The sequence below is a fragment of the Stegodyphus dumicola genome, chromosome 4, assembly GCF_044657685.1.
Source record: "Stegodyphus dumicola isolate Sdum_Otavi_A_Nest chromosome 4, ASM4465768v1".
NCBI classification, from domain to species: Eukaryota; Metazoa; Arthropoda; class Arachnida; order Araneae; family Eresidae; genus Stegodyphus; species Stegodyphus dumicola.
The window spans coordinates 40,594,392-40,607,147 of NC_140771.1; the positions used below are offsets into that span (position 1 = coordinate 40,594,392).

The following is a 12,756-nucleotide window of genomic DNA, read 5'->3' on the forward strand; positions in this document are numbered from 1 at the left end:
ATAATAATATTTATATTAATAATGACTTATAATAATTAGCTGTATGCATATTTACAAATTATTTATGTCTGAGTCTAGAAAAATACCTATAAATCTCAATTTTCAATCAATGAAATAACAGTTGCATTATCTATGTATACTAATACATTAGATCAGTGTTTCCCAACGTGGGGCCCACGCCCCACAAGGGGGCAATTCGAAAATGGACTTGTCCAGAGTTTAAGGGAACAAAGAACGTTCAAATTTCTAAATATGCTTCCTGAAGTCAAAATTTTTCGAAATTTCATTTTTTATTCCCCAAAATAAAGAAAAATATAAGTAATGTATACATAAAAAAGTTTTTTAATTGCGGTGCACTTTAAATATTTTATAAAGAATTCTCGCTATAGACATGGACAATTAAATGCTTTTAAAATTGGCATTTTAAAAGGCATTTAAATAACTGACACATTATGCTTTCCAGACGTTTCTCGCACATTTCAGCCAACGAATTTATTTGATTTTTTACTGTAGAAATGGCAACCGGTATATTATTTTTTCCTTGAATGGCAACAGCAGCTGCTTTCAGCTTTTTTTCCATTGATTTCTTTCAGCCCTTAGTGAAATGAGGTGTGCAAGCAAGAAAAAAAAAAAAAAAAAAAATTCGTCGGTATTTGGAGCCATATTTAAAATTTGGTTTCATACTCAGTGCATAAACGGTCAACTTCTGTCTTCTGCCTTTTATGCCAATAGTGCCTGACCAATGAATCAATGAAACTAGGTCGTCTTGAGGCACATTTAAAGGTGAAACATATTGCTGATATTAATTCAGATTGGAATTATTTTCACACTTTAAGGAAAAATTTTGAAAAAAGAGTAATATTAAAGTCTCTATTTACTGCTCATAATGCAACTGTTAATCGTGCTTTTGAGGCTATTTATCAAATTTCATTACTCATCACTTAATCTGGGAAAAGCCGTACTATAGCGGAGAATTTAATCAAACCATCAATATCAGCATTTAAAACTGTTCTAGAAAAAGATGACAAAGACGTTAAAGCTATGCTACTAAATAACAATACTGTTTGCAGAAGAAAGATGAAATGAGTGAAGATATTGAAAACAACTTGTTGAAAAGCTGAAAACAAGAAAATTTTCGGTGCAAATGGATGAACCAACTTTGAGAGACAGTGAGGCCGTACTTGTAACTTATGTAAGATATATTCATAAAGGGGATTTTACCGAAGAAATGTTCTTCTGTAAATCATTAGAAAGCACCATTCCCTCGAAAGATATTTATAGTAAGCAAAAAATTACTTAGATATAAAAAATATGCCAATAAAAAATATAATACATCTTGTACTGCAGATGTTGCTCCTAATATGATGGTTGAAATATAAAATAAAGCACGGAATAAGAGAAAGGGTTTCTTAAAATTGATAAAAGATGAGAATCTAGAAATGCTTCTTGTGCATTGTGTTATTCATAGAAAAAAACCTGGTAGCTAAAAACAGTTCGCCTGTTCTAAATGAAGTACTAAATTCAGTTATAAAGTGTTTTAATGCTATTAAAGCTAGGGCCAAATGTGAACATATTTTCAAGTTAGTTTATGAAGAACAAAATGAAGACTATATGAGACTTGTACTTCACACTAATGTTAGAAGGCTGTCGAAAGGGAACTGCTTGGAAAGATTTATGGAACTATTTGATACTCTTAGTTATTTTTTAAACGACAAACCTGAAATGAAAAATCCATCAACGGATGATAACAAGGCAATTGGGACTTATTTAGCCGATATCTTATTATATTGCGAGTTATTTAGCCGGAAAATTAAATATATCAAATAAACAACTTCAAAGAGCAAATAAAACTTATGTTGATGCAAAAGGAAGATATTTGGTTTCATTATCTTTGTTGAATTATGTATTTCAGGCATATACTATTTACCACAAAAATTTTGAAATGTTTCATTGGCTCCAAAAATGTGACGCGACTACCACTATACTTGTTATTGATACCGCTATATTTGATATTGGCGATCATTTGAAAATTTTATCCGCTGATTTAAAAGATTTTGTAACTTAAAACAAATTGATTTCCCAACTTGGATGATGCAGCCAATGTTAGTGCATTTTGGCTGATCTTTCAAATATGCAGTAAAAAGAAGAACTCGCAGAAATGCAAAATGATGAGTCAATTAAAACTTTATTTAATATAAAAGGAACGATGGCATAGCTTTGTGAGGAAATCAGAATCAGACATCCAAGTGCAACTAAATTTGCAAAAGAACTATTGTTACCATTTCCATCTTCATATTTTGCTGAATGCGGATTTAGTGCCATAAATGATTTGCTGCTAAAAAAAAAAAAAAAAAAAAAAAAAAAAAAAAAATTGGTTGGATAATGAAACCGGGAGACTTGAGACTCAAGTTATCTAAATTGGAACCTGACATAAAATTTCTTTGTAGCAAGTATCAAGTGCAAAGAACTCGCTAAATTTAAATAATAAAAATTACTAATACTTAACATAATAGTAAAAAAAAAAAAACTTCCACTAAAATGAGTTTGTTCTTGAATTTCTGTTCTCCATGTTTTAAAAGTTCCCTTATCGTGTTTGCTTAGAAAATTTCGTAGCCATTTCTTCCTAAAAGCTATCATTCAAGTTTCTTTTGTGAACATTTCAATTAATTTTTAAATATTAAAAATTATGTATATGCTAGGGGGAGCTTAAGAATTTTAGAGAGGATTAGGTGGGGCATGGCACAAAAAAGATTGGGAAACACTGCATTAGATGCAGCAGGACATTAAGATTTCTACATTTAGAGAAATATGCACAAGAAATAATAAACACAGAAATAAAAGGTGCATTTTGTGTTTCATAAAAGATATAAACGAGTTTTTTAGAGTCAAAAACTTAATAAGCTCATACATGTAATAAACAGTTACTTTGACCCACTTATAAAATTAATTTTCCCACATTTAGTATAAATTTGCATATTAAAATATGCTTTAAAATATTAAGAATTCTTATTATCTGTAAAAGTATTAATTTTCTACTTGCACATTTCTTACACTTATTAGAGATTAAACATTGCAATTTTTTCATCTGCTTCATTTTCAATGTTTTAATTGTAATACTGAGATATGATATCAGCATACAACATCCTTTTAATAAAATGCAAAACAAAGATTAGAAAATAGTCTGTTGTAGCTTGTTATTTGTGCAGCTTAGCTTAGTTAGAGGCAATCCCAAGCACCTGAAATCTTAAAAGATCAATTTAAATAGATTTACTGAACTTTAGATACTACTGTATCTTTAATCCAAAAGTAATACATTATCGAAATTTGACTGTAATAAAAATATTTCAAAAGAATGTAATTAAGACAAAGTTCATTAGATCTATTTGCATATGACAATGCATGATTTTGTGAAAGAATTTTTATAAAAATTGGTTTCTGTTTCATTACATTTGAAGGTACCCTCATAAAAATTAAACAGTTCATTACCAGAAGTAGATTTTGCATTGAATTAGCAGTGCTTCGTAGCTTCAGTCGATTACTAATAAGCCAGATTTTTAGTAATTTTCAATAATAAATCTGCCATCTTCAAAAAAGTAAAACAGCATTGTAAGAGACGATATGTTGCGATTCAAATACAGTCATGCTCTTACATCTATGAGCAAAATGTTCCCACATTTACTGTAGATAATGGCAAGTATTGTATAAAAGAGGTTATTGCTGTAATATGTATAATTACAGTTATGTTTAATTGATAAATTATATAAGCAAGACAGTGTCAGTATTAAATAATGTAATACTAAAATATTCTGTACAGAACAATGTATCAGTCCTTGTTATTAACTGACATGTAAAGTAATGTAAATGCATGCATTCTTCCATAGATGCTGTTGTGGTGTAACAGATTAGCGCACATAATTAACAAAGTGAAAGACCCATTGGTTCGAATCCAAGTGAGGATAATATTCATTTTTCATGTTAGTAAGCTCAGAGTTTGAGAAGTTTCCGGTAAGGTCAGAATAAAGATATGGTATAGTTCGACCGCCTCATCCGCGACCATGAGCTCAAACACACATGCGCCATTCGGACCGAATTATTCTCAAAATAGGGTGGAAGGATGGGGACTTTCTTTCCCTCCAGCATAGCTCTTTCCGGAGAAGAGAAGACCTTTCACGTCGCAGCAATTAATACCGTCCCTTTCGGACGAATCTATGTGTTTTGGCAGAATGTCAACCAGGATTGCACTTGAGACAGTCGAACTATACTACAGCGAACATTTATTGGTTGCATCAGCTTTAAACGATTGCACAGATACATAGCAAAACAATATTGAATGCATTTGAACTTATGTAATTTGTCTATAGTATGGATTGCTTTCATTTTGACTGTATTTTGCAACAGGTTATTTATGAAACTTTCAGAAATCTGTTCCCCCAGGTCACTCGAAACCATGGATATGGATCTACGAGTCCAAAAGAAAAATTCATAAAAGAAGGTAAATAAATATAAAATATTTTTTTATTAGCTTTGAATTCATTTTTCCAGAATAAATATTTTTACGTCACTTTAATGTGTAATTTATTTCAATGAAAAATAAGTAAGTAGTTTAAGGAAGAAAATTAAGCAAATTTTCTTTTTCCATTAGAAGAATTTTATGCTGTTTAAATTCTTAAAATTACTTTTTCATACATATAAATTAAAAGAAGCATTTTTTGTTTATTAAATTCATTTAATAAAATAGTACTGAATTAAAAAATATATTAATATTGTAATTTTTCATATTTTATTAGTTTCTTCCAGTTGTTTGCATTCTCATCAGTTACAAGTAATTTTTGGCAATGATAGAACAAAAACTATTTTCTGTAGGTAGAAAGCAAGTTGATTACATACATTTAGACATTTCACAAACATTTTACATTTTCGAATTTTATATAAACATTGCATATTTCATTGCTTACTTTTAAAAATAAGATCACTAGCAATAATGGAATTACATTTTTTACCATATGAGTTCTTTTTGTAGTTAGATAAAATGGTCAGCATGTTTTCATCCCATGTGAGCAGGATCTCTCCTGATCCTAGTTAATTTAAAGTGACATTTGCTAATATTATGACCTTTTATACTAGAATTTAAACTTTATCTACCATACCAAAATGTACTATAATGCATTAGATTTTAGCATATATAAATTCAAAAGAAGTACAGTAATTACTTATTACAATAAATTAAATAACAATAATAATTTAATCTTGTATACTTGTTAAGAAATTTCTTCTTTTCCATGTGTTTTAATTTACATACATTTTAGCTCGAAGACGACAAAAAAAAAAAAAAAAAAAAAAAAAAAAAAAAAAAAAGATACATGCATTTTAAACAATGAATTCTAATATAATAATTTTTAATCATAAATAATTATAATACTATAATAATTATTATATATATATATAGAGAGAGTACTCTTCTGTTATTGGGATTGGGTTCAGAAATCCATGTATGTATGAACATATGTGTTTATATATGCATGTATATAAGTATGGATGCATATATGTGTCTGTATACATGCATACATATATGCACATACATTCGTACATTTCTGAATCTAGTCCTGTTAACAGAATAGTAGGAAAATATATAACAATTACTTATCAAAAAATTATTATAAATTATAATTATTATATTAAAATTCATTGTAACTATAATATAATAAAAATTATACAATAAATAATTAAAACAATATTATACAATAATAGTTTATTTATTGCACTTTATCATCAAATTATGTACATACAGCAAAATTAAGTTTGGAAAACATTCATATTTTTTCCAATATGTAAAAAAAATATAAATAAAAAAATAAATACACAAAATTAAGCACAATGTATCAAACAGATGATGAAAACTACCAATGATGATCAGCATACTATCTTAGATTACTTAACAGTTGCCGACTTAAGCTTTTGAACACAGTTGAAAATAAAAAAATAACGAAAAACATCCCTACTGCATGATCCATATCCACCCACCGTATTTTATGAGTAAATCTGCTTAATGGGTGTATACATGTTTATCCTCATGGTCGTGGTGGTTGCAACTAAACTAAATCTGTGTTCTACTGCATGCTTGGAACTTTCTGATACTTCATAACCCCAATAAAACCCACAACAAAGTACTGATCCAGCATATTATTGCCAAAAAATATTTATATGGCCACCCACGGCCAAAAATTATTTATGCGATACCCTTGATATGCATGTAGCACTTCCCAGACAGGTTTCTGCTTCTCTGGAATTTTTTCCCACTCTGACTGCAGATTATAATCCCTCCTATGAGACTTTAGTGTTTTAGCATAGCATTGAACTGCAAACTGCAGTTTTGGTTATCTTCCTCAAAATTTCAGACTTAGCTTTCTGCAAGATACAACATAATATGCCTCACTTAAAAAAATACTCAACATTTTAGTACTTTTCTGTTATCATGACTGGATTCAGAAATGTACGTTACATATGTATGTATGGGTGTGTATACACTCATACATACATTTATACTAAAATCTTTACACTAACAAAATTTTAGAATTCTTCAATTAAATGCGTCAATTTTTATCTATTTCGATCTTAAGACCATATGTTAAAGAATTTATAAAAAAACATTTATGGTTAGAATTAAAAAATACGATTTATTAAATAAAATAAACTGATTAGAATACAGCAATCTTACTGCAGTGAATGCCATAAAATATTTTTATTCTGGCAAGCGCTACTGCCACCATGCTGTTTTAGATTTCAAATTACTATTAATTTGTATAGTTTTCATAGAAATTGAGAAACTTCTTAGGTATTTTACATTATAAATGTCAGTATGTATTACTGGTCTAACTTCTAAGTATTACTAGCACACTTAATATTGATAATAGACTGCTTCAAATTATTTTTTGCTGCACATGATTATTGTATTATTTAATGTATTGTGTTATATGTTTACTTAAATAAAAAATATATTTATATTGAATCAACTATTAAATAAATGCAAATCTGTTTAATAGTTAATTAATTCACTATTCTGATACAAGCATTATTAAAAAAAATGGAAATTTTTATAACATTCTACTTTTAAAATGTCTAGGTTAGTAATTTTGAAAAAGTGGCTACATTGCAGGTAAAGAAAGCCCAGTTATTTCTATAACGGTTCTGTTTTACAAAAATCTTTCAGGCCTAATTCTAAGGTTTATACAAAATACTAAATCTGGCTAGTTTCTATTCAACACCATAGTTATACCGAAATTTAATTTGCCATAGGAACCATAGTGGAAAAATTTCTAGGTTTCAGTTTCCCATAATGCTTGAAAAATCAAACATGAAATGCAAGTTTAAACCAAGACATTCTTCTGCCACACGTCTTCATGCTTATAAAGTGCATCCTTCCAAGTTAAAAATTAAATTTCTTTTACCATTGAATAGGGGTGGGTGGAGGAAATATTTTAAATAAATATCTAATATACATCAATTTCTTACCTAGAATGGGAAGACATTGCCTAAATGATTCATTTTCCCGAATGTCTTCTTATATACTTTGCACAAATGAGGCTGCTCTACTTGATTCGTCCAAATACCTGTACGTCTAATATTCAACTGAAAATAACTGAAACATCATTTCTCTTTTCCCATACAATATGAGCAACTCCATACTGGTTTTGTGAATGTTACATGCTCATTTGATACTGCAGCTACATAATCAGTCTTCAGTATTTGTTGACCATGAATGGAAATACACAATACGTTATTTTATAACGGGCATGAGAAAAACATTTCAGTTACTAATGGCAGAACTATGATCAGTATTTGCATTAAATTCAGAAACAAGTTTAACACAAAGCACATGCAAATTACTGCACACATACAAGATGAAATATTTAATCATGCTTTAGAATTTCAGTGTTAGAAGTATTTCAAAGTAACAACATGCATATGATTCGCATATTGCATTTTAGTAGGTGACAGACACAAACATTGAACACATATGAGAAGAAAAAAGAACACTGACTATTATGCAAGAATTTCTTGAAAACCCAGGCACGAGAAAGGAAAAACCTTTTTTGCTCAAGTAGCTCTGGTTTTCCTTGAAATAATACAAGATGGAGATTTTACCGGCGGCTTTGACAGCACAGTCTGAAACTGCTTTTTAAACTTAGATCACTGTGTACATAACTGATATGCTCATATATGGATATTCACTTAATACAAGATACAACTAAATTGGAAGTTTAGGTACTCTTCTGTTATCAGGATCGGATTCAGAAATGTATGTAGGCATGTATACTTGTACGAATGTCTGTATACATACACATACATACGTGAACAGTTCCATGCATACATACATTTCTGAAACCGGTCCTGGTAACAGAAGTGTACCAAAGTTCACTTTGAAAGAAGGTTAAAAAAAAGAAAAATTCTATTAGCAAAGTTATGATGCTATAAAACAATTTGGAATTGGGGAGGTGGAAGAAATGTAAAATCCAGTCTGATTCTGAATAAGAGAAATAGTCTAAATCTTTTAAATCAGCTTCTGAGGTTTTTTTTTTTCCCCTCTTGTAGAATAGAGAATTAGTTTATTTATTTATTTAATAGCCGGTTACAAACCAGACAATGATCAGCAGTAGGCTTGATGCAATCCAGCACAATTCAGCCAATGAATGCTTCTCTAAACTCTAAGCATTTTGCTACTTCTAAATTCTGCCATATGGTGCAACTAAACCATATGACCATTGACCTCACAGATATGTACTGCCTGAGATCATGCTTTAGTATTAATTTTATACACAAGTGTTCTTTACTAGGTGAATATGCATATGCTTGTTCAAACTAGCTTTATGACTATATGACTTTTGACATACTTTACACACATTAGGTTTCTCTCCTGTGTGAATATGCATATGCTCATTTAAATTAGACTTACGACTAAATGATTTTTTACATATTTCACACATATAAGGATTCTCTTCTCTATGGAAAACCATATGCTTGTTTAAGCTGCTTTTACGACTAAATGGCCATTTACATATTTCGCACACATAGGGTTTCTCTCCTGTGTGAATACGCATATGCTCTTCCAAAGCCCGATTTTGAATAAATGGCTTTTTACATACTTCACACACATAAAGTTTCTCTTCTGTGTGAATACGCATATGCTCGTTTAAACTACTTTTCTGACGATATGATTTTTTACATATTTCACATTCATGAAATTTCTCTCCTGTATGAATAAGCATATGTCGGTTTAAAACACTTTTTCGACTAAATAACATCTTGCATACTTCGCACATACAAGGTTTCTCTCCTGTGTGAATACGCATATGCTCTTTTAAACTATTTTTCTGATTATATGATTTTTTACATATTTCGCATACATGAGGCTTCTCTCCTGTGTGAATACGCATATGCTGGTTTAAAATACTTTTTCGACTAAATAACTTGTTACATAATTCGCACATATGAATTTTCTCTTTGGTATGAATAAGCACATGCTTGCTTAAACTCGTTTTTAGACTAAATGACTTCTTACATACTTCACACTCATGGGGTTTCTCTCCAGTGTGAATAAACATATGCCGTTTTAAACTACTTTTCTGAGTAAATGACTTTTTACATATATCACATACATGAGATTTCTCTCCTGTGTGAATAAGCATATGCTGGTTTAAAGTAGTTTTTAGACTAAATAACGTCTTACATAATTCACACACATGAGGTTTCTCTCCAGTATGAATGAGCATGTGCCCGTTTAGACTACTTTTTCGACTAAATGATTTCTTGCATACTTCACACTCATGAGGTTTCTCTCCTGTGTGAATAAGGATATGCCTGTTTAAACCATTTTTTTGACTAAATGACTTCTTGCATACTTCACATTGATGAGGTTTCTCTCCTGTGTGAATAATCATATGCTGTCTTAAGCTACTTTTTTGATTAAATGACTTGTACATGCTTCGCATACATAACATTTCTCTCCTTTATCAGTATGCATATGCTCTTTTAAAACATATATATATTTTTTGTTTTTGGTTTCAAACGATTTGTAACATACTTCCTAGAACATGAAACTTCTGCTCTTTACAGATAATTATGGGCTCACAAGCTTGATATTATATAACTTAGTACACATCTAACAATGGATGCAAAACGAAATGTTTAACAGAAATTTTACCAAAAATAATTCTTGCACCGATCACACAAATGCAAAAAAAGACGTGACAATTTTTATATTTTGATTTTTCCATTGTTGCTAGCCAATATTTTTAATAGTTTGAAGAAATTTCTAATTCTTTCCATCTTACACTTCTCATTCCAAGTTCTCTCGTTCCTGTAAATATCGTAATCAGTAAAAAAAAAAAGGCCTTTGCATTAATTTGCAACAAAAATCTGCTCACGCAATTGTTCAAAATGCAAGTTCTACTCACGTAAGCTTTGCGTAAGAACACGCTTTAAAATTTTCGGGACAAACTAACTAGAAAGACGTATCGTTTTGCACTTATTAAGTCTTTTTGCCCAGAAGGTGTATAACAGGCTAATAAAAAGTTTCCACGGGAGAAATTTTGGTGTAGCGACAGGGTGCCTGAGACCCTATCCCTCTTCGAAAATTATAAGCAATTTTCGAAAGATAAAAAGTAAAATAACTGAAGATATTAGCAGTAAGATAAATTATACAAAACAATAAGTACATATTTACAACACTAATTAATATATATATATATATATATTTTTAAATAAAACATTGACCACACACAGATCGTATTTTATTCTCGAGTGTGAAGATGTAGGAACATGTTTTCATTCGGCTTCTGGTATGTGATAGCATTTGTTTATAAAGTATAATTTTAAGTTTTAATATTTTGGCAACATTGATATAAAATTGTAAAAAAGAATGAGTTAAAAATGTAATAGAAAGAGTTTTTTTTTTTTTTTTTTTTTGTTGTTGTTATGGGTTGGTAGAATGAGGTAAGATTTCTCATGACTGATTTTCTTTAATAAAGTTTTTTTTTTCTATATATTGCCATAATGTGTTTTTGTTAGAAGTGGATGATTCTTTTGAGAATGTTTTTTATATGCCAATCTTAAAACCAACATTTGGTAGCTGAGCGTGTTTCTACATTTTGACACTCGAGCACGGAGTATAAAGCACGGATCCGTGCACTCGAGAATAAAATACGATCTGTGTGTGGTTGCCTTCCTCTGTTAATAAACTTTCAGACAGAACATTGATGTTGTTTATGCTTAACAAAATCGCCAATTTCTCTAAGAGATAAATTAGGCTTGTATTATAATTAGTGAATATAAATTCGAAAGTATGGCATATAATATGATAAATTTGAGTGATATAGAAAAATTAAGTGATGATAATTATCTTATATGGGCAAATAGAACTGAAAGTGAATTAAGAAGTTTAAAAATATAAAGAAGTGTGATAGAAGCTGATGAACTACCAAAACTGTGGCGTTCCGACAGATACTTCAACTTCTATTCATGAGATGGCGCCACGTGTAAAATCCAGTTCTTAATCGGAGCAGCAAAGCGACATCTTTACTCACTCAGACTTCTCGACACACAAGGTACGCGACGCTAGCATGAACTGTGTTCCGAGCTCTGTGTTGATCTCTGCAATGCAATTTAAATTGTAATTTAGTATTTAATATATTCTTTTGTTATAGGAGATTGTCTATTCTTATTTCCTTTAATTATATCATGCATTAAGCACACACGACCACCAAAAGTGGTGACCTTTTGACTGAGCACGCTACTGAGAATGGATTTTCAACGACCCTAAGCCACGTGCATCCAAGGCATTCTGAAGAACTGACTAAAAATAACAACGAATATGGACATTAAACGTATGCTACAACGTACCCCTTCAATTATTTCTAGATGTATTGATATATATTGCTTGTGTTTTTTCAAAGTCGTGCATATCATCGCAAGGAGCTTCAGCAAATCATCAATGTGATCTGTTCCGTTCCGCTGACTTCGCCAGTCGTGCAATAATTCTTCGATCATTCAACGACAAATGTGCTACAACAGTGATTTTCGCTAAATGTGCCACATCAGTAACTTTTGTGCAACGTGCTACGGCAAAATTCTTTTCTCAGTGTTCGAAAGTAGTGAATTGTTTTCCCATGTGCTACAGGAGTGATTTCCTTTTTCCTTCGAAAGTGCCTTAGCAGCGTGAAGTGGTGATTTTGTGCGTGCGCAATACAAAATTAACGCATCATTTTTTCTCAAATAGGGGTTTCTTTTCAAATGCATTTCGGTAAAATATTATTTGTGTGTGTATCATTACGTAAATTTTTTATGCATGGTTAAAATATTTATTGTTATGGCAAAATATCAATAGTGTATCATCTTGCTACAATATTTGTGCTGTTAAGTGTTTATTAATTAAAGTGAAAATTATCTATCAGTATGCCCGACGATATTCCACCAGAGCCACAAATCACACGCGTTGCGGTGAAGCCACCGCCTTTCTGGAAAAATAATCCTTCATTGTGGTTCGCTCAGATCGAAGCACAATTTTCTATCGCTCGCATTAGTGAGGATTCTACAAAATTCAACCACGTAGTTGTAGCAATTGAGTCTGATATTCTGAATTCAGTGCATGACTTAATTCTCAAACCACCTGATTGTGATAGATACTCCAAACTGAAACAGCGGCTCATTGAAATCTATTCAGAAAGTGAATCTTCAAAAATACGTACTTTACTACAAGGACTT

General features: G+C 30.7%; 1 protein-coding gene across 1 annotated transcript; it reads right to left on the reverse strand.

Moving 5' to 3' along the window:
• Window positions 1–4,522: 4,522 nt before the first annotated feature.
• LOC118196422 (uncharacterized) lies at window positions 4,523–12,144 on the reverse strand. Its single transcript, XM_035367877.2, has one exon. The coding sequence runs from the start codon at window positions 9,993–9,995 to the stop codon at window positions 8,808–8,810; it is 1,188 nt and encodes a 395-aa protein (XP_035223768.1). The 5' UTR covers window positions 9,996–12,144; the 3' UTR covers window positions 4,523–8,807.
• Window positions 12,145–12,756: the final 612 nt, after the last annotated feature.

What these genes read in the sequence shown, in the direction of transcription:
- LOC118196422 (XM_035367877.2), bottom strand. Translation starts at nt 9,995, where the DNA reads ATGTTATGTATGCGAAGCATGTACAAGTCATTTAATCAAAAAAGTAGC.